At 46.2% G+C, this 23,602-nt stretch overlaps 1 protein-coding gene across 5 annotated transcripts in view; it reads left to right on the top strand.

Annotated features, from left to right (window-relative positions):
* The window catches only part of nfyc (nuclear transcription factor Y, gamma), a 106,828-nt gene that overhangs the window by 47,896 nt on the left and 35,330 nt on the right, over positions 1-23,602 (top strand). For all 5 annotated transcript variants that reach the window (XM_070899288.1, XM_070899287.1, XM_070899284.1 and 2 more), the window contains one exon: positions 11,114-11,209. In XM_070899288.1, coding sequence (XP_070755389.1) covers positions 11,114-11,209 — 96 coding nt within the window. The remainder of the gene's footprint in view (positions 1-11,113; positions 11,210-23,602) is intronic.

The following is a 23,602-nucleotide window of genomic DNA, read 5'->3' as shown; positions in this document are numbered from 1 at the left end:
AAGAGAGTGAGCCCAGGCTACTGCCGTCAGCTCCCAGCGGCTGTGATCAGAGCAATGTCAGAAGGCTGGTACAATAGGAATTACATTTGGATGTCAGGAAGTGTAATTTTTAAAATTCCCAATTTTTTGTTGGTTTCTTGCCTTCCCATCTGGTTAGTGTATGAATCCATATGTGGTGTGGAAGCTGCATCACTTGCATAGTTGTCCGTCAGGGGTGTCTTGAGCCGTAAGTGTTGCCTGCTAATTAGCGCGGGTGGAGGTTGGCCAGAGTTGAGTCAAATCCTGTTCTTATCCGAAGCCGATCGGGTTCATTTTACTGTAGGGGTCACTGGATGGGAAAGGTTGGGACCTCTGGCTAGTTCTGGTTTTCTCTCCTCTCTCCTCTCTCCCTTCCCCATTTTCCCAGAGATGTTGCAGTGAGTTGTCACACCTCCTCAGCTGCTGTGGCTGAGACTGAGCAGCTCAACCCAGACCAGAATACAAGAAAATACTAACACTTTGGGTTTAAATTTCGCTGGCCATGGTTTCTTCAGTTTTTGGGAGCCACTCCTGCTGTGCATTAATGAGTTGAGGAAAAATTGCTTATAGCCCGTTTTGAGGCGCTAACATCGATTGGGTAGTAAGTTTAGTGCCGGTGATATTTAGTGCCGACGATCACAATATTAATTTTTAGCGCCCTAAGAGGGGAGTGGAGTGGAGTGCTGTAAGCAGCGGTGCACACTTCTCTTGGGGTAATATCAGGCACTAACTTCAGAGCACGAGTCAAGTTTGGCTGAACATAAGAACATAACATAAGAAATAGGAACAGGAATCAGCCATTTGGCCCTCGAGTCTGCTCCGCCATTCAATAATACCATGGCTGATCTGATCATGGACTCCGCTCCACTTCCCTGCCCACTCCCCATAACCCTTTAATCCCTTATCTTTCAAAAATGTATCTATCTCCACCTTTAAATATATTCAATGACCCAGCCTCCACAGCTCTCTGGGGTAGAGAATTCCACAGATTTACAACCCTTTGAGAGAAGAAATTCCTCCTCATCTCTGTTATAAATGGGCGATCCCTTATTCTGAGACTATACCTCCTTGTTCTAGATTCCCCCATGAGGGAAACCATCTCTCTGCATCTATCCTGTCCAGCCCCCTCAGAAGATCACCTCTCATTCTTCTAAACTCCAATGAGTATAGGGCCAACCTGCTCGACCTTTCTTCATAAGACAACCCCTTCATGAGAGGAATCAACCTCGTGAACCTTCTCAGCGTGATTTCCCTTTCAGAAAACCATGCTGACTCTGCTTGACTATAATGATTTTCGAAATGTCCTGCTACTACTCTCTTAATAATGGATTCCAGCATTTTCCCAATAACAGATGTTAGGCTAACTGGTCTATAGTTTCCTGCTTTCTATCTCCCTCCTTTCTTAAATAGAGACCTTACATTTGTGGTTTTCCAATCTGCTGGGACCTCTCCAGAATCCAGGGAATTTTGGTAGATTACAGCCAGTGTATCCACTATCTCTGCAGTCACTATTTTAAGTGCTAGTCAGAGTAGAAATAGCAGGATAGTTAAGATGAATACATGGTTTGAGGAATGGTGCAAGAGGGAGGGATTCAAATTCCTGGGACATTGGAACCAGTTCTGGGGGAGATGGGACCAGTACAAACCGGACGGTCTGCACCTGGGCAGGACCGGAACCGATGTCCGAGGGGGAGTGTTTGCCAGTGCTGTTGGGGAGGGTTTAAACTAATATGGCAGAGGGATGGGAATCTATGCAGGGAGACAGTGGGAAGTAAAATCTGGGCAGAAGCAAAAGGTAGAAAGGAGGTAAGTAAAAGTGGAGGGCAGAGAAATCAGGCAAAAATAAAAAAGGGCCGCATTACAACATAATTCTGAAAGGACAAAGAGTGTTAAAAAAACAAGCCTGAAGGCTCTGTGTCTCAATGCGAGGAGCATTCTCGTAATAAGATGGATGAATTAACTGCGTAGACAACTGTTGATAGAAACATAGATAGAAACATAGAAAATAGGTGCAGGAGTAGGCCATTCGGCCCTTCTAGCCTGCACCGCCATTCAATGAGTTCATGGCTGAACATTCAACTTCAGTACCCCATTCCTGCTTTCTCGCCATACCCCTTGATCCCCCTAGCAGTAAGGACCTCATCTAACTCCTTTTTGAATATATTTAGTGAATTGGCCTCAACAACTTTCTGTGGTAGAGAATTCCACAGGTTCACCACTCTCTGGGTGAAGAAGTTCCTCCGCATCTCGGTCCTAAATGGCTTACCCCTTATCCTTAGACTGTGACCCCTGGTTCTGGACTTCCCCAACATTGGGAACATTCTTCCTGCATCTAACCTGTCTAACCCCGTCAGAATTTTATATGTTTCTATGAGGTCCCCTCTCATTCTTCTGAACTCCAGTGAATACAAGCCCAGTTGATCCAGTCTTTCTTGATAGGTCAGTCCCGCCATCCCGGGAATCAGTCTGGTGAACCTTCGCTGCACTCCCTCAATAGCAAGAATGTCCTTCCTCAGGTTAGGAGACCAAAACTGTACACAATACTCCAGGTGTGGCCTCACCAATGCCCTGTACAACTGTAGCAACACCTCCCTGCCCCTGTACTCAAATCCCCTTGCTATGAAGGCCAACATGCCATTTGCTTTCTTAACCGCCTGCTGCACCTGCATGCCAACCTTCAATGATGGATATGATGTAATTGGAATTACGGAGACATGGCTCCAGGGTGACCAAGGCTGGGAACTCAACATCCAGGGGTATTCAATATTCAAAAGGATAGGCAGAAAGGAAAAGGAGGTGTGGTAGCGTTGCTGGTTAAAGAGGAGATTAACGCAATATAAGGAAGGACATTAGCTTGGATGATGTGGAATCTGTATGGGTAGAGCTGCGGAACATCAAAGGGCAGAAAATGCTAGTGGGAGTTGTGTACAGACCACCAAATGGTAGTAGTGAGGTTGGGGATGGCATCAAGCAGGAAATTGGAATGCGTGCAATAAAGGTACAACAGCTATCATGGGTGACTTTAATCGACATATAAATTGGGCTAACCAAACTGGTAGCAATGCGCTGGAGGAGGATTTCCTGGAGTGTATTAGGGATGGTTTTCTAGACCAATATGTCGAGGAACCAACTAGAGAGCAGGCCATCCTAGACTGGGTGTTGTGTAATGAGAGAGGATTAATTAGCAATCTTGTTGTGCGAGGCCCCTTAGAAACATAGAAAATAGGTGCAGGAGTAGGCCATTCGGCCCTTCTAGCCTGCACCGCCATTCAATGAGTTCATGGCTGAACATGTAACTTCAGTACCCCATTCCTGCTCTTCTCGCCATACCCCTTGATTCCCCTAGTAGTAAGGAACTTCATCTAACTCCTTTTTGAATATAGAATATAGAATTAAGTTGTCATTTTGAAGGACGTGCTGGAATTTAGTTATTCCCATCTGTCCTGACTAAAGCAGCTTTATTTACCAGCCCTTCAGTAACAATGACAGAAGTTTTGAATCACACCATATTTGGTTGGCTGCTTGTGCACTTACCAGCCTGCGGTCTAATGGATGGGAATATCAGTAGAAACCCCCCACTAGGGTTTTTTTGCTACAATTTTCTGCCCTCCTTTGCTGATGGCACGGGCTCGGGTCTGGTACCATCGACACGTGATCCCTGCTGGCACCTTGCTCAAGTGGCCATTCTTTTTGTACAGTGAGTGCGGGTAGACTATTTGGTCTGAAAGGCATCACAGTTGAACCCGGTCTTATTTTCAACTGCTGTCCGCGCTTTATTTTCAGCAGGATAGTGACAGGAGCATTAATCTCGCTGATTTCTCCCCTCCCCCCCCCCCCCGCTCCCCCCCCCATCTTTCCTCGTCTAGTAATCCTGAGCACAATTGCAGCATTTCAGTTGCTAGATGAGGCAACATCAGCTGAATTAGCTCAATCAGCACAGACTAGAAATTGAATTAGTGACCTTTGACCTGTATGGATGAGCACTACGCTCAGCAGTGCCTTTGATCAGATAGTCATCAGGGGAGCTATTGATCATTTGCTACCTGATCACAAATCACTACTAAATCTAAACATTGTCTTCACTCCTGAGATCCCCTAGTGAAATGGGGACTCCTGGTCTGTGGGGCTCCACAGTGCCACACCAGGAAGGGCTCTCCAAAGCTACAATCTCCACACAGACTGCACCTTTGCAAGAGGTACAATTCTTGAGTAATTTCAAAGACTGTTGTAGACTACCATGAAATTTTAAGTTGATTTAAGTTCTGGTAAAACGTTAATTGATTTAATTGTCGATTTTAATGCATAGGCAGTCCCTCGGAATCAAGGAAGATTTGCTTCCACTCTTAAAATGAGTCCTTAGGTGGCTGAACAGTCCAATGCGAGAACCACAGTCCCTGCCACAGGTGGGACAGATAGTCGTTGAGGGTAAGGGAGGGTGGGACTGGTTTTCTGCATGCTCCTTCCACTGTCTGCGCTTGATTTTTGCATGCTGCGCTTGATTTTTGCATGCTCTCGGCGATGAGACCCTTGGGGAAGAGAGACCATAATATGGTAGAATTCTTCATTAAGATGGAGAGTGACACAGTTAATTCAGAGACTAGGGTTCTGAACTTAAAGAAAAGTAACTTCGATGGTATGAGACGTGAATTGGTAAGGTTAGACTGGCGAATGATACTTAAAGGGTTGACGGTGGATAGGCAATGGTAGACATTTAAAGATCACATGAATGAACTTCAACAATTGTACATCCCTTTCTGGAGTAAAAATAAAAGCGGGAAGGTGGCTCAACCGTGGCTAACAAGGGAAATTAGGGATAGTGTTAAATCCAAGGAAGAGGCATATAAATTGGCCAGAAAAAGCAGCAAACCTGAGGACTGGGAGAAATTTAGAATTCATCAGAGGAGGATAAAGTGTTAATTAGGAGGGGGAAAATAGAGCATGAGAGTAAGCTTGCCGGGAACATAGAAAACTGACTGCAAAAGCTTCTATAGATATGTGAAGAGAAAAAGATTAGTCAAGACAAATATAGGTCCCTTGCAATCAGGTGAATTTATAATGGGGAACAAAGAAATGGCAGACCAATTGAACAAATACTTTAGTTCTGTCTTCACGAAGGAAGACACAAATAACCTTCCGGAAATACTAGGGGACCGAGGGTCCAGTGAGAAGGAGAAACTGAAGGAAATCCTTATTAGTCAGGAAACTGTATTAGGGAAATTGATGGGATTGAAGGCCGATAAGTCCCCGGGGCCTGATAGTCTGCATCCCAGAGTATTTAAGGAAGTGGCACTAAAAAAAGTGGATGCATTTTCCAACATTCTATAGACTCTGGATCTTTTGGTTTGGAGGGTAGCTAATGTAACCCCACTTTTTTTTTAAAAAAGGAGGGAGAGAAACAACAGGGAATTATAGACCGGTTAGTGGGGAAAATGTTGGAATCAATTATTAAATATGTACTGGCAGCGCATTTGGAAAGCAGTGACAGGATCGGTCCAAGTCAGCATGGATTTATGAAAGGGAAATCATGTTTAACAAATCTTCTAGAATTTTTTGAGGATGTAACTCGTAGAGTGGGCAAGGGAGAACAAGTGGATGTGGTGTATTTGGACTTTCAAAAGGCTTTTGACAAGGTCCCACACAAGAGATTAGTGTGCAAAATTGAAGCACATGGTATTGGGGGTAATGTATTGACGTGGATAGAGAACTGGTTGGCAGACAGGAAGCAACGAGTAGGAATAAAAGGGTCCTTTTCAGAATGGCAGGCAGTGACTAGTGGGGTACCGCAAGGTTCAGTGCTGGTACCCCAGCTATTTACAATATACATTCATGATTTAGACGAAGGAATTGAATGTAATATCTCCCAAGTTTGCAGATGACACTAAGCTGGGTGGCAGTGTGAGCTGTGAGCAGGATGCCAAGAGGCTGCAGGATGACTTGGACAGGTTAGGTGAGTGGGCAAATGCATGGCAGATGCAGTATAATGTCGATAACTGTGAAGTTATCCACTTTGGTAGCAAAAACAGGAAGGCAGAATATTATCTGACTGGTGACAGATCAGTAAAAGGGGAGGTGCAACGAAACCTGGGTGCCATGGTACATAGAAACATAGAAAATAGGTGCAGGAGTAGGCCATTTGGCCCTTCGAGCCTGCACCACCATTCAGTAAGATCATGGCTGATCATTCCCTCAGTACCCCTTTCCTGCTTTCTCTCAATACCCCTTGATCCCTTTAGCCGTAAGGGCCATATCGAACTCCCTCTTAAATATATCCAATGAACTGGCATCAACAACTCTCTGCAGCAGGGAATTCCACAGGTTAACAACTCTCTGAGTGAAGAAGTTTCTCCTCATGTCAGTCCTAAATGGCCTCCTAAGACTGTGTCCTCTGGTTCTAGACTTTCACAACATCGGGAACATTCTTCCTGCATCTAACCTGTTCAGTCCCGTCAGAATCTTATACGTTTCTATGAGATCCCCTCCCATCGTTCGAAACTCCAGTGAATAAAGGCCCAGTTGATCCAGTCTCTCCTCATATGTCAGTCCAGCCATCCCTGGAATCAGTCTGGTGAACCTTCACTGCACTCCCTCTATAGCAAGAATATCCTTCCTCAGATTCGGAGACCAAAACTGCACACAATATTCCAGGTGAGGCCTCACCAAGGCCCAACTGCAGTAAGACGTCCCTGCTCCTATACTCAAATCCCCTAGCTATGAAGGCCAACATACCATTTGCCTTCTTCGCCACCTGCTGTACCTGCATGCCAACTTTCAATGACTGATGAACCATGACACCCAGGTCTCGTTGCATCTCCCCTTTTCCTCATCTGCCATCATTCAGATAATATTCTGCCTTCGTGTTTTTGCCCCCAAAGTGGATAACCTCACATTTATCCACATTATACTGCATCTGCCATGCTTTTTGCCCTCTCACCTAACCTGTCCAAGTCACCGTGCAGCCTCTTAGCGTCCTACTCATGAGTCACACCGCCACTCAGTTTAGTGTCATCTGCAAACTTGGAGATATTACACTCAATTCCTTCATCTAAAGCATTGATGTATATTGTAAAGAGCTGGGGTCCCAGCACTGAGCCCTGCGGCACTCCACTAGTCACTGCCTGCCATTCTGAAAAGGACCCGTTTATCCCGACTCTCTGCTTCCTGTCTGCCAACCAGTTCTCTATCCACGTCAGTACATTATCCCCAATACCATGTGCTTTAATTTTGCACACCAATCTCTTGTGTGGGACCTTGTCAAAAGCCTTTTGAAAGTCCAAATACACCACATCCACTGGTTCTCCCTTGTCCACTCTGCTAGTTACATCCTCAAAAAAATTGCAGAAGATTTGTCAAGCATGATTTCCCTTTCATAAATCTATGCTGACTTGGACCGATCCTGTCACTGCTTTCCAAATGCGCTGCTATTTCATCCTTAATAATTGATTCCAACATTTTCCCCACTACTGATGTCAGGCTAACCGGTCTATAATTACCCTTTTTCTCTCTCCCTCCTTTTTTCAAAAGTGGTGTTACATTAGCTACCCTCCAGTCCATGGGAACTGATCCAGCGTCGATAGACTGTTGGAAAATGATCACCAATGTATCCACTATTTCTAGGGCCGCTTTCTTAATTATTCTGGGATGCAGACTATCAGGCCCTGGGGATTTATCGGCCTTCAATCCCATCAATTTCCTGAACACAATTTCCCGTCTAATAAGGATATCCTTCAGTTCCTCCTTCTCACTGGACCCTCGGTCCCCTAGTACATCCGGAAGGTTATTTGTGTCTTCCTTCGGGAAGACAGAACCAAAGTATTTGTTTAATTGGTCTGCCATTTCTTTGTTCCCCATTATAAATTCACCTGAATCTGACTGCAAGGGACCTTCGTTTGTCTTCACTAATCTTTTTCTTTTCACATGTCTATAGAAGCTTTTGCAGTCAGTTTTTATGTTCCCGGCAAGCTTCCTCTCGTACTCTATTTTCCCCCTCTTAATTAAACCCTTTGTCCTCCTCTGCTGAATTCTAAATTTCTCCCAGTCCTCAGGTTTGCTGCTTTTTCTGGCCAATTTATATGCCTCTTCCTTGGATTTAACACTATCCTTAATTTCCCTTGTTAGCCACGGTTGAGCCACCTTCTCCGTTTTTATTTTTACTCCAGACAGGGATGTACAATTGTTTAAATTCATCCATGTGATCTTTAAATATTTGCCGTTGCCTATCCACCGTCAACCCTTTAAGTATCATTTGTCAGTCTATTCTAGCCAATTCACACCTCATACCGTCGAAGTTACCTTTCCTTAAGTTCAGGACCCTACTTTCTGAATTAACTGTGTCACCCGCCATCTTAATAAAGAATTCTACCATATTATGGTCACTCTTCCCCAAGGGGTCTCGCACAACAAGATTGCTAATTAGTCCCTTCACATTACACATTACCCAGTCAAGGATGGCCAGCTCTCTCGTTGGTTCCTCGACATATTGGTCTAGAAATCCATCCCTAATACACTCCAGAAAATCCTCCTCCACTGCATTGCTACCAATTTGGTTAGCCCAATCAATATGTAGATTAAAATCGCCCATGATAACTGCTGTACCTTTATTGCACACATCCCGTATTTCTTGTTTGATGCTGTCCCCAACCTCACTACTACTGTTTGGTGGTCTGTACACAACTCCCACTCGCTTTTTCTGCCCTTTGGTTCCACAGCGCCACCCATACCGATTCCACATCGTCCAAGCTAATGTCCCTCCTTACTATTGCATTAATTTCCTCTTTAACCAGTCATTGAAAGTTGGCATGCAGGGTACAGCAGGTGATGAAGGCAAATGGCATGTTGGCCTTCATAGCGAGAGGATTTGAGTATCGGAACATTGAGGTCTTACTGCAGTTGTCCAGGGTCTTGGTGAGGCCACACCTTGAATATTGTGTATAGTTTTGGTCGTCTAATCTGAGGAAGGACATTCTTGCTATTGAGGGAGTGCAGCGAAGGTTCACCAGACTAATTCCCGGGATGGCAGGACTGACATATGAAGAAAGACTGGATCGACTAGATTTATATTCACTGGAATTTAGAAGAATGAGAGGGGATCTCAGGGAAACATATAAAATTCTGACGGGATTGGACAGGTTAGATGTAGGAAGAATGTTCCCAATGTTGGGGAAGTTCAGAACCAGGGGTCACAGTCTAAGGATAAAGGGTAAGCCATTTAGGACCGAGATGAGGAGAAACTTCTTCACTCAGAAAATTGTGAACCTGTGGAATTCTCCACCACAAAATTGTTGAGGCCAATTCGTTAGATATATTCAAAAGGGAGTTAGATGTGGCCCTTACGGCTAAAGGGATCAAGAGGTATGGAGAGAAAGCAGGAATTGGGTACTGAAGTTGCATGATCAGCCATAATCTTATTGAATGGTGGTGCAGGCTCGAATGGCCTACTTCTGCACCTATTTTCTATGTTTCTATGTAAGACCTGAGGATGCAGGCCATCTTTAGTCCCATTAGTTTGCCTAGTAATTTTTCTCTAGTGATAATTGTTTTACCTTTTTTCCCCCTCCCAATAGCCCCTTGATTATCAATTATTGGGATGCTTTTATGTCTTCTAGCATGAAGACTGATACAAAATATTTGTTCAAAGTCTCTGCCATTTCCCTGTTTCCCATTATTAATTCCCCAGTCTCATCTTCTAAGGGACCAATGTTTACTTTAGCTACTCTTTTCCTTTTTATATACCTGTAGAAGGTCTTGCTGTAGGTTTTGATATTTCTAGCTAGTTTACTCTCATAGTCTAGCTTCTCTCTCTTTATTTTATTTATTGGTGATTTCTAAAAATGTCCCAATCCTCTGGCCTTCCACCAATCTTCGTAACATTGTATGCCTTTGTTTTCAATTTGACAGCATCCTTTACTTCCTTAGTTAGCCACGGATGGTTCATCCTTCTGAGTGTGTCTTTCCCACTGGAATATATCTTTGCTGATAGTTATGGAGTATCTCCTTAAATGTCTGCCACTGCTTATCTACCGTTTTACACTTTAATCTATTTTCCCAGTCCACTTTAGCCAACTCTGCCTTCATACTTCCTTTATTTAAGTTCAGGACCTTGGTTTGAGACCTAACTTTTTCACCCTCAAACTGAATTTGAAATTCTACCATGCTATGTTCACTCTTCCCAAGAGGCTCCTTTACTATGAGATCATTAATTAATACGGTCTCATTACACATTACCAGATCTAAAATAGTCTGCTCCTTGGTTGGGTTTACACATCCATAGGAATCTTGTAGATGGTATGGAATAGCGTCCTGGGAGAGGCTTCCGAGGTCAGAATGCCAGCTTTCCATAGCGTGATTAGCGACAGGCGATAAATGCAGCGAACTAACTGAATTTTGCTTCCGGGGTGCTGACGGGCCGTTGCACTCATTGACGTCACTATTTCAGTGGTGCTACATGGCCACGTGCTAAGTATCAGCGCCATCGCTCAAACCATTCTGAAGTGAGCAGCTGACGCTAAAATTGCTGTGCCCGGTTTATACGGGCCCCGCCCATGCTCTAACAATCAATTGAATTTCTAGACTTCAGTCTTTTAGAGACAAGAGTATTAAATGTTGTTTAATACAAGTGAAGGTTAAAGGTTGGTACTTGGACGACTCTCGATTGGCTGCAGCTTGCATAAAAGATTTTAATGTTATTTTACTGCTGACTAAGAGTTTAAGTGAGTCAGCAGTAAAGGTTTTAGTGTAATATAACTGAACCGGTGGGTGTCAGCCCAGCTGCTGAACTCCAACATAAGCTTTTAGGAACATACCCCTCGATCCCTCATACCTATCAAACTGTGCTCAGTGTTGGTCTCACCCAAGTTGTACATTCATTCCAGACACTACTCGATCTAGATTTATGCTTTGAGATAAAAAGAGGAGGATTTTCAATCATGAAATGAAGGTGTTCTGGATGGAAAACCTGTGCAAGATCTAACCCTTCCTCTCCCCTCCCTCCCTAAATGAACTGGTGCCTGCTGAGAAATCTGCTCTTCCCACGCCCGCTATGTGTTGCTTTGTGGCCGTGCCCGTTTCTGAAGTACTTTTGGTGTTTCTCTCCCAACAGAGGAATGACATCGCTATGGCCATCACAAAGTTCGACCAGTTTGATTTTCTGATTGACATTGTTCCTCGAGATGAGCTCAAGCCTCCGAAACGACAGGTAAGGAGAAAAACAAATCTAAGACTATTGCAGATCATCAGAAATCTCAATCCCCCCACCCCCCCCCCCCCCCAAAAGGGTGGTGGTACTGGCTGGGTACTGCGGCCCCTTTAAGGGTAGTGGCATGGCTGCACATTCTGTCTGTTCATTTTAAGGCTGGTGGCCGTGGCTGCATATCGTGCTCCCATCTATGAAGGGTTACATTCATTGGCTGGGGATTAAGTAGTTGGATTGAGTTATTTTCTTCAGCAAAGTGGAACAGTGCTTTCTGTTGGCAGAACATGTGAACAAATCTTTTAAAATATTTTTACCTTCCATTAAATTGTAAATTCTCTGTCTTTATGGGTAGAAAAATAGAAGGGCAAAACCTGGATTTCTTTTTGTTAATTTCATTCATTTTGTGTTCTTTTTCATCTATTAATCATATTTTTTTGTCACAGAAATAGTTTGTTCAGCACTGCTGATTTACAGGAACAAGGTACCAACTTCCTCTGAGTTTCGTTGCTTGTGGGGGAATTAAAAGTTCACTGAAATAATAATTCCTGTGCTGTAATTATTTATTAATCCTGCCTGTTTGGGCACTGTGATAATGTGGATTTCAAATGTGAGAGATATTTAACCTGAGATGGTGGGAGTTTAACAGTTTCATGCGATGTTTGCCAGTGATCTGCGGTTTTCTTAAGATCCTAATACTTTTTAAGAGGGACTATTTCAAACAAAGTCGATTTTAGACAGCTTTTATTGTGCTTGTGCACAATGCGTTTTGGGAAAAGAAAATCCATCCTCAAAAGAACCACAACTGAAAACCCATGGCCATCCGCCAGTTCCACGTCGGTGCAGCACTCCTTCAGTGTGTGTGGCAGACAGTCTGTCATGCCAGTTTCTGAGTATTTTGGCTTCTGTCACCAGATTTCAGTAGGTGCAGTCTCCGAAGGAATAGGGCGTATGGTGCAGGGCATGCGGCCTGTGATGTTGGGAATGCAGCGTCCGACAGTTCTGAGCTGAAGGACACTGAGAAAGATGCTGTTTGATTCTAATAGGATCAGCTGTTTGGTTTTAACTGTGTGCTGTCTGTTCATTGCGCTCTGGTGCAACGGTCATGTAAACATCTTTAACTGAAAGCTTTGTGATAAATACGGCTTTCAGTTGGATGTTTATGTTACCTTGTCACTAAAAGTCTCTGAATATCCTTGTTTCAAACCACTGAACCTGAATGGATTTCTTGCTATAAAAACAGAAAATGCTGGAAATACTCAGCAAGTCAGGCAGTATCTGTGGAGAGAGAGAAACCGTTAACGTTTCAAGTCGATGGCCTTTCCTCAGAACTGGAAAAAGTTAGCGATGTAATAGGTTTTAAATAAGTACAACAAATACGGGAAGGGAAACTGAAAGCAATGAAGGTGAACACAGTAAAAGAGACATGGAAATCCCATCAGAGAGAAGAGCAGAACTTCAAGGTGGGCATTCCTGGAAAAGAAGTGGCAGTGAATTAAACATTAATACAAAAGCGAAATACTGCGAATGCTGGAAATCTGAAAGAAAAACAAAATGTTGGAAATACTCAGCAGGTCAGGCTGTGGAGACAGAGAGTTAGTGTCTCGGGTCAATAAGTTACAGATGTAACCGATTTCTTTCAAAGTCACTTTGCTCAGAATCCTCAGCTCCATTATAGTCTGCCTGAAATGAGCTAACTTCTCACAGATGTGTCATGAAGAATGACATTCGAGCCTTGTGGTTTCCAGAAAGGGAGTAGCTAGCTGTTGTGTTGTACGGTCGGCTAGAGGTGTTGGACTTGGACAGTCTAAGAAATAGGAGCAGGAGTAGGCCATGTGGACCCTTGAGCCTGCTCCACCATTCAGAAAGATCATGGCTTATCTTTGACCTCAACTCCACTTTTCCACCCGATCCCCATATCCATATAGCTCTCATCACCAAATCATACCTTGGTCTGTCCCCCTACTCATCTGACACTTTCTCCTCTTTTGAACATCCCACCTTACTCCACCCCTCTCCCCTCTCATTCAAAATTCTCATTCTCTACCTCCCCCTCAAACATGATAAAAACTTTATCGTGGATATATCCTTACTGCTTTCCTCCCTCAGTCTATGCACCGAGTCATCCTTGGTGACTTCAACCTCCATTTCCATTCTTCATGCTCTCTCTCCTCTGAGTTCATTGCGCTCCTATCCTCCCTTAATCTCTCCCTCCATGAAAATTCCTCAACCCATATTTACAGCCACCCCCTTGACCTTGCAATCTCTCGTGGGCTCGCTATTCCAACTGTCGCAATCAAAGATAAAGCCATCTCTGACCATTTCCTTGTATCGCTCTCGATCCAAATCCCTCTTCTCCAATCCAAACCTACTTCCTTCTGCATCCACCCCTGGAAAAAAAAACTCTGTTCAAACTCTCTTACTACTGCACTTATCAACTCGAAACTGTCCGACCGTTGGCCCTCTTTTAACAATGACATTTCTGCAACCACCGACCTGCTCAATCACACCCTCACCATCATCTCGTCCCTATTAAAAATATTACTCCCTCCCACACTGGCCATTCCCCCTGGAACAGCCCTCATCTTCACTCCCTCAAGTCAAAAGGACACAAACTTGGAACGGATGTGGCGGACAACTGGTTTAGCCATTCACCACCAGATCTGGCTCGAACACAAAACACTAATGGGTTCCTACTCTTGTCTACAAAAGCTGCTCACTATTCCAGGATCATTCTGGAATGCAAAAATAACCCCTGGCTACTATTCCCTGCTGCTAACCGTCTCCTTAAACCCCTCTCCCCTGTCTCTACCACACTCACCTCCAACAACAAGTGTGAGCAGCTCATGAACTTCTTTGTCTCAAAGGTTGAGACCGTCTGATCAGCTGCCTCCTCGAGTTCCCTTCCTTCCCTGAGCCCACAGGGTCAAACTTCATCTGAGGCTCCCACCTACCTTAGCCCTAAACTCATATCTTTCTCTAGTTTCTCTTTGATCTCTCCAAGCTCATCTTGTCCATGAGGCTCACTTCCTGATACCTATTCCCACAAACTGCTGACCACCCAACTTCCTTTTTTGGCTTCCATGTTAGCTGACATTGTTCATGGTTCTCCCTCCTCGGGTACTGTTCCCCTCTCCTTCAGATCTGCTGTCATCACCCCTCTCCTCAAAAAAAACAACCCTTGACCTCACTTTGCTTGCTAGCTATCGTCCCCATCTCCAAACTCCCTTTCCTGTCCAAAGTACTTGAACGTATTGTCACATCCCAAATCCGTGACCATCTTTCCATGAATTCAATGTTTGAATCCCTTCAATCTGGTTTTCGCCCCTGCCACAGTACAGAAACAGCTCTCGTCAAAGTCACAAATGACACCCTTTGTGACTGTGACAAAGGTAAACTCGTCCTCCTGGACCTGTCTGCAGTCTTTGACACAGTTGTCCACTCCATCCTCCTCCAACGCCTCTCCACCATTGTCCAGCTGGGTGGGACTGCACTCGCCTGGTTCCATTCTTATCCATCTATAGTAACCAGAAAATCTCCTGCAGTGGCTTCTCTTCCCACTCCTGCGTTGTTACCTCAGGTGTGTCCCCCAAGGATCTGTCCTTGGCCCCCTCTTATTTCTCATCTATATGCTGCCCCTCAGCGACATCATCGGAAAACACGGAGTCAGTTTCCACATGTACGCTGACGACACCCAGCTCTACCTCACCACCACGTATCTAAATTGTCAGATTGCTTGTCCGACATCCAGTACTGGATGAGCAGAAATTTTCTCCAATTATATATTGGGAAGACCGAAACCATTATCTTTGGTCCCCGCCACAAACTGCGTTCCCTAACCACCGACTCCATCCCTCTCCCTAGCATCAGTCTGAGGGTGAACAAAACTTTAGGTGTCATATTTGACCCTGAAATGAGTTTCCAGCCACATATCCGCGGCATAACTAAAACTGCCTTGTTCCACCTGCGTAACTTTGCCCACCTCCGTCCCTGCCTCAGCTCTTCTGCTGCTGCAATCCTCATCCATGCCTGTGTTACCTCTCGACTTGACGACTCCAACTCACCCCTGGGTGGCCTCCCACATTCTACACTACGTAAACTTGAGGTCATCCAAAACTCGGCAGCCCGTGTCCTAACTCACTCCAGGTCCCGATCACCTATCACCCCTGTGCTCGCTGACCTACATTAGCTCCCAGTTAAACCACGCCTTGATTTCAAAATTCCCATCCTTGTTTACAAATCACTCCATGGCCTTGCCCCTCCCTAACTCTGTAATCTTTTACAGCCTCACAACCCCACAAGATGTCTGCGCTCCTCATCCCACGTTATAACTGCTCAACCATTGGTGGCCGTGCCTTCTGCTTTTTGGGCTCTGAGCTCTGGAACTCCCTCCCTAAACCTCTCTGCCTCTCTACCTCTCTTTCCTCCTTTAAGATGCTCCTTAAAACCTACCTCTTTAACCAAGCTTTTGGTCATCTGCCTTAATTTCTTTTGTGGCTCGGTGTCAAATTTATCTGTTTTATCTTGTTACACTGCTGTGAAGCACCTTGGGATGTTTTACTACGTTAAAGGCACTAACTATATGAAAAATGTATTATTATTATCCCCCTTGATTCCCCTAGAGTCTAAAAACCTATATCTCAGCCTTGAATATACTCAATGACTCGGCATCCACGGCCTTTGGGGCAGAGAATTCCAAAGGTTCACAACCCTCTGAGTGAAGAAACTCCTCCTCATCTCAAGTCTTAAATGGCTGAGTCCTTAGCCTGAGACTATCCCTGCTAATTCTAGACTCTCCAGCCCAGGGAAACAACCTCTCAGCAGCATCTACCCTGTCAATCTCCCTCAGAATCTCGCATGTTTCAATGAGATTACCCCTCATTCTTCTAAACTCCAGAGGGTATAAGCCCAATCTACTCAATCTCCCCTCATAGGACAACGCTCTCATCCCAGGAATCAATCTAGTGAATTTTCGTTACACTGCCTGTAAGGCAAGTATATCTTTCCTTAGATAAGGCGACCAAAACTGCACAGTACTCCAGGTATGGTCTTATCAAAGCCGTGCGCAATTGCAGCAAGACTTCCTTACTCTTGTACTCTAACATAGAAACATAGAAAATAGGTGCAGGAGTAGGCCATTCGGCCCTTCGAGCTGGCACCACCATTCAATATGATCATGACTGTTCATGCAACTTCAGTATCCCATTCCTGCTTTCTCTCCATACCCCTTGATCCCTTTAGCCATAAGGGTCACATCTAACTCCCTTTTGAATATATCCAATGAATTGGCCTCAACAACTTTCTGAGGTAGAGAATTCCACAGGTTCCAACTCTCTGAGTGAAGAAGTTTCTCCTCATCTCCTTCCTAAATGGCTTATCCCTTATCCTTAGACTGTGACCCCTGGTTCTGGACTTCCCCAACATCGGGAACATTCTTCCTGCATCTAACCTGTCCAATCCCGTCAGAATTTTATCTGTTTCTATGAGATCCCCTCTCATTCATCTAAATTCCAGTGAATATAAGCCTAGTCGATCCAGTCTTCCTTCATATGTCAGTCATGCCATCCCGGGAATCAGTCTGATGAACGTTCGCTGCATTCCCTCAATAGCAAGAATGTCCTTCCTCAAGTTAGGAGACCAAAACTGCACGCAATATTCAAGGTGTGGCCTCACCAAGGTCCTGTACAACTGCAGTAAGACCTCCCTGCTCCTATACTCAAATTCCCTAGCTATGAAGGCCAACATGTCATTTGCCGCCTTCACCACCTGCTGTACCTGCATGCCAACTTTCAATGACTGATGTACCATGCCACCCAGGTCTCGTTGCACCTTGCCTTTTCCTAATCTGTCACTATTCAGATAATCTGCCTTTCTGTTTTTGCCACCAAAATGGATAATCTCACATTTATCCACATTATACTGCATCTGCCATGCATTTACCCACTCACCTAACCTGTCCAAGTCCCCCTGCAGCCTCTTAGCATCTTCCTCACAGCTCATACTGCCACCCAGCTTAGTGTCATCTGCAAACTTGGAGATACTACATTCAATTCCTTCATCTAAATCATTGATGTTTATTGTAAATAGCTGGGGTCTCAGCACTGAACCCTGCGGCACCCCACTAATCACTCCCTCCCATTCTGAAAAGGACCCGTTTATTCCTACTCTTTGCTTCCTGTCTGCCAACCAGTTCTCTATCCATGTCAATACATTACCCCCAATACCATGTGCTTTAATTTTGCACATCAATCTCTTGTTTGGGACCTTGTCAAAAGCCTTTTGAAAGTCCAAATACACCACATCCACTGGTTTTCCCTTGTCCACTCTACTAGTTATATCTTCAAAAAATTCTAGAAGATTTGTCAAAATTTGTCAACCCCTTTCAATAAAGGCCAACGTGCCATTTGCCTTCCTAATTGCTTGCTATACTTGCATGTTAACACTATTTCCTGTATGAGGTCACCTAAATCTCTCTGAACACTAACATTTACTAATTTCTCACCTTTTAAAAAATATTCTGTTTTTCTATTCTTCCTACCAAAGTGAATAACCTCACATTTCCCCACATTATACTCCATCTGCCACCTTACTGCCCACTCACTGAACCAGTCTGTATCCCTTTGCAGGCTCTTCACAGTCCTCCCCACAGCTTACTGTCCCACCTAGTTTTGTATTGTCAGCAAACTTTGATGCATTACACTCGGTCCCTTCATCTAAGTAATTAATATAGATTGTAAATAGCTGAAACCTAAGCACTGATCCTTGCAGCACCCCACTAGTTACAGCCTGCCAACCTGAAAATGACCTGTTTATCCAACTTGCTGTTTTCTGTCCGTTAACCAATCAACTATCATTGCTAATATATTACCCCAACCTTATGAGCCCTTACCTTGTGTAACAACCTTTTATGTGGTGCCTTATCGCATGCTTTTTGGAAATCCAAATATCTTGCATCCACTGGTTCCTCTTTATCTACTCTTGCTAGTTAGATCCTCAAAAAACTCTAATAAATTAGTTATGGAGGAGAGTCCCTTGATGTCGATTTAGTTTGTTTAATGAGCTTACATGAATACCACTGTCACTTTGCACCTCTGGCTGGTTCAGTATGTGCACCCGTATGAATTTTCAATTAAATTGTGACCGTATCCTCTTGTTTTATACTCCGACCATGGTTGATTGGTGACCATGGTGGCAGGTTACAACTGACTATCTGTTTGGTTAGTTAAAAGAGAGGGTAGGTCTTGGTCTACTGAGATTTTACACAATACAATGAGAGTCGCAGTTTGTGGCCAGATAAACTATGCTGTATATCTTCTTGGGGTTGAATTTGCAGTTGGAGGCTAGTCGCGGGTGGATGCCCCCGACCAGCCAAATTTCTCCGAACTTGCTTTCTGCCTCGGGATCCACGGAGAGTGACACTCTGTGTAGGCTTGCGTATAGGCCCACGTATCCCAGGGACGCATGCAGTTGGCAAGCAATCCTGGAATCAAGTGGGCTGGCCCAACCAATCAAAGCAGGGAATCCCCATTTATAATTATGGAGATTCTATATGTACAGAATCCCCATAAGCACGAATGGGGATCACATAAAAATACATGTAGATATTAAATAAATAAATAAAAATTACATATACAAAATTAAAACGGCATTTAATTAAATATTTTAAACAAAAATTTAATTTTTTGAAAAATAGGAGAATTCTTGACAGATCGCAAGTTCTGGGTTTTGGCGCAAGCGCAGCATATGCAACTGTGTGCGCACCTTGTACTCGCCCGTAAGGGGCCCAAATTATGATCCAATGTTGTGTTCTCACTGTTCTAGATTAGTGTTATACTTCTAGATGCAGTGATTGACTGCACAAGTTCCTGGGTTTGCCTTCCACAGAGTGATGTGGAAATACCTTTTGAGGAGGGGTTAGGGGGTCTTGTCCCAGACAAGCACTGTAACTGTTTGGTCATCGAGTGGTATTGGTGAAGCTCTAGTAATTCTCGTGTTTGCCGCCTTGCAAAGGGAACATTTAGTGGGGCAGTGCAGTTCTCAACTGATCATTGTTCCTGATCAAACCTAGTCTTGTGGTGAGTTGAGAGATTATTGCCACCCTAGTTCTAGTGCGTGGATTTGGGCTTTAGTTACAAGTGATCTCTTACCCATCTTGACTGTGTCGATTACTGGCAGTTTATGCTGCTGTAAACATCCTTGACTGGAAGCTGTGTGGAGATGGAAGGGCTTTCAGTCAGATGTTTGCAGCTGTTGACTGCTGCTTGCTTCATGAATTACTGCTGCTCTGACCTGGTTGAAGAACCCCATTGCACTATGCTGTGTGGAACGAGCTGATTTTTGGAGTGTAGGTATACTTACGGTTTGAGGCGAGGGATGATACTGCTGGGGAATCGAATAGCACTCCTCCTGTTCTCCAATACTCCCAACTTAGCATAGCATCAATAAACATTTGTCTTTTCCCTTTCTCCTCTTTCTCCCTTCCCCCAACCATGCACTGATTGCTCCACTTTGGTTCAGTACCCTCCAGCTTCCACCAATAAGACTCCTGATCGCAACAGATTTTATAAATCCGCCTTCCCTTGCCATACCCTAGTGCCTGGTTGACGAGGTGGGAAGGTCGTCTGCTCCCTGAGCTATGTCGATGAGCACTATAACTGGAATGCTGATACAGGCATGTTGCAGAAGCTGTGTCCCCAGATTCCAGCCTTGCCCCAAATGCCTGTGGTCTCGTACTTCCCCAGATGTTCTGGTCAAACTCGGGAGGCCACCATGTGGCAAGGAGCCATGTTTAGACATGTGGAATTGTCTGGCAATGAGCGACACACTCCTCGCCAACAGAGAAACCAAAGTGAAAGAGGCCACAGAAGTAAACGATGAGGCATTGTAAATCAAGAAATAGAGGCAAGGTTGCCAACTTGGTTTATTACTTAAACTGCTTCATTTAAAAATCGATTGCATTTAGTGCCAGTTTAGTTGCTGATTTTAAAAACCGTCGCTAAACTGTACGATATCCCCAGTATCTCGCTGTAGGAGGCCCCTCGGGACTGAGGTCGCTGTAGGAGGCCCCTCGGGACTGAGGTCGCTGTAGGAGGCCCCTCGGGACTGAGGTCGCTGTAGGAGACCCCTCGGGACTGAGGTCGCTGTAGGAGGCCCCTCGGGACTGAGGTCGCTGTAGGAGGCCCCCGGTATCTGGGGACTGAGGTCACTGTAGGATGCCCCCGGTATCTGGGGACACAGGTCACTGTAGGATGCCCCCGGTATCTGGGGACTGAGGTCACTGTAGGATGCCCCCAGTATCTGGGGACACAGGTCGCTGTAGGATGCCCCCGGTATCTGGGGACACAGGTCACTGTAGGATGCCCCCGGTATCTGGGGACTGAGGTCACTGTAGGATGCCCCCGGTATCTCGGGACTCGGGTCACTGTAGGATGCCCCCGGTATCTGGGGACTGAGGTCACTGTAGGATGCCCCCGGTATCTGGGGACTGAGGCCGCTGTAGGATGCCCCCGGTATCTGGGGACAGGTCACTGTAGGGTGCCCCCAGTATCTGGGGACTGAGGTCACTGTAGGATGCCCCCGGTATCTCGGGACTCGGGTCACTGTAGGATGCCCCCGGTATCTGGGGACTGAGGTCACTGTAGGATGCCCCCGGTATCTGGGGACACAGGTCACTGTAGGATGCCCCCGGTATCTGGGGACTGAGGTCACTGTAGGATGCCCCCGGTATCTCGGGACTCGGGTCACTGTAGGATGCCCCCGGTATCTGGGGACACAGGTCACTGTAGGAAGCCCCCGGAATCTGGGGACTGGACTGAGGTCACTGTAGGATGCCCCCGGTATCTGGGGACTGAGGTCACTGTAGGATGCCCCCGGTATCTGGGGACTGAGGTCACTGTTGGATGCCCCCGGTATCTGGGGACTGAGGTCACTGTAGGATACCCCCGGTATCTGGGGACACAGGTCGCTGTAGGATGCCCCCGGTATCTGGGGACTGAGGTCACTGTAGGATGCCCCCGGTATCTGGGGACTGAGGTCACTGTAGGATGCCCCCGGTATCTGGGGACTGAGGTCACTGTTGGATGCCCCCGGTATCTGGGGACTGAGGTCACTGTAGGATACCCCCGGTATCTGGGGACACAGGTCGCTGTAGGATGCCCCCGGTATCTGGGGACTGAGGTCACTGTAGGATGCCCCCGGTATATGGGGACTGAGGTCACTGTAGGATGCCCCCGGTATCTGGGGACAGAGGTCACTGTAGGATGCCCCCGGTATCTGGGGACACAGGTCACTGTTGGATGCCCCCGGTATCTGGGGACTGAGGTCACTGTAGGATACCCCCGGTATCTGGGGACTGAGGTCACTGTAGGATGCCCCCGGTATCTGGGGACTGAGGTCACTGTAGGATGCCCCCGGTATCTGGGGACTGAGGTCACTGTTGGATGCCCCCGGTATCTGGGGACTGAGGTCACTGTAGGATACCCCCGGTATCTGGGGACACAGGTCGCTGTAGGATGCCCCCGGTATCTGGGGACTGAGGTCACTGTAGGATGCCCCCGGTATATGGGGACACAGGTCGCTGTAGGATGCCCCCGGTATCTGGGGACTGAGGTCACTGTAGGATGCCCCCGGTATCTGGGGACTGAGGTCACTGTAGGATGCCCCCGGTATCTGGGGACTGAGGTCACTGTAGGATGCCCCCGGTATCTGGGGACTGAGGTCACTGTAGGATGCCCCCGGTATCTGGGGACTGAGGTCACTGTAGGATGCCCCCGGTATCTGGGGACTGAGGTCACTGTAGGATGCCCCCGGTATATGGGGACTGAGGTCACTGTAGGATGCCCCCGGTATCTGGGGACTGAGGTCACTGTAGGATGCCCCCGGTATCTGGGGACACAGGTCACTGTTGGATGCCCCCGGTATCTGGGGACTGAGGTCACTGTAGGATACCCCCGGTATCTGGGGACACAGGTCGCTGTAGGATGCCCCCGGTATCTGGGGACTGAGGTCACTGTAGGATGCCCCCGGTATCTGGGGACTGAGGTCACTGTAGGATGCCCCCGGTATCTGGGGACTGAGGTCACTGTAGGATACCCCCGGTATCTGGGGACACAGGTCGCTGTAGGATGCCCCCGGTATCTGGGGACTGAGGTCACTGTAGGATGCCCCCGGTATCTGGGGACTGAGGTCACTGTTGGATGCCCCCGGTATCTGGGGACACAGGTCACTGTAGGATGCCCCCGGTATCTGGGGATACAGGTCGCTGTAGGATGCCCCCGGTATCTGGGGACTGAGGTCACTGTAGGATGCCCCCGGTATCTGGGGACTGAGGCCGCTGTAGGATGCCCCCGGTATCTGGGGACTGAGGCCGCTGTAGGATGCCCCCGGTATCTGGGGACTGAGGTCACTGTTGGATGCCCCCGGTATCTGGGGACACAGGTCACTGTAGGATGCCCCCGGTATCTGGGGACTGAGGTCACTGTAGGATGCCCCCGGTATCTGGGGACACAGGTCACTGTAGGATGCCCCCGGTATCTGGGGACACAGGGCGCTGTAGGATGCCCCCGGTATCTGGGGACACAGGTCACTGTAGGATGCCAGTATCTGGGGACTGAGGTTTTATTGACCAGTATTTTATTGAACTCCACTGAGTTAACTCTAGAGAAAGGGATAGACCGATTAATTAGAGGCCAGTCAGCCTAACCTCGGAGGTGGGAAAATTATTGAAAAAAATTCTGAAGGACTGGATAAATCTTCATTTAGAAAGACACAGATTAATCAAGGACAGTCAGCATGGATTTGTTAAGGGAAAGTTGTGTCTGACTGACTTGATTGAATTTTTTGAGGAGGTAACAAGAAGGGTCGATGAGGATAGTGCATTTGATGTAGTGTATATGGATTTTAGCAAGGCTTTTGATATGGTCCCATGTGGCAGACTAGTCACAAAAGTAAAAGTCCATGGGATCCAGAGTAAAGTGGTAAGATCGATCCAAAATTGGCTGAGGCAGGAAGCAAAGGGTAATGGTTGATGGATGTTTTTGTGACTGAAGGCTGTTTCCAGTGGGGTTCCACAGTGCTCAGTACTGGGTCCCTTGCTTTTTGTGGTATATATTAATGAGTTAGATTTGAATGTAGGGATTAAGAATTGTGCAGATGATACTAAAATTGGTCGTGTGGTTGATAGTGAGGAGGAAAGCTGTAGATTGCAGAAAATATCAGGTCATCAGAACAGTGGCAAATGGAATTCAATCAGGAGAAGTGTGAGGTAATGCATTTGGGGAGGGCTAATAAGTCAAGGGAATACAAATTAAATGGTAGGACACTGACATGTAGAGGAACAAAGGGACCTTGGAGTACATGTCCACAGATCCCTGAACGTAGCAGGCCAGGTAGATAAGTTAG

This window comes from Pristiophorus japonicus, chromosome 14, assembly GCF_044704955.1.
Source record: "Pristiophorus japonicus isolate sPriJap1 chromosome 14, sPriJap1.hap1, whole genome shotgun sequence".
NCBI lineage: Eukaryota > Metazoa > Chordata > Chondrichthyes > Pristiophoridae > Pristiophorus > Pristiophorus japonicus.
The sequence above is the reverse complement of the archived record's forward strand: the minus strand, read 5'-3'. Positions and strand labels throughout refer to the sequence as shown.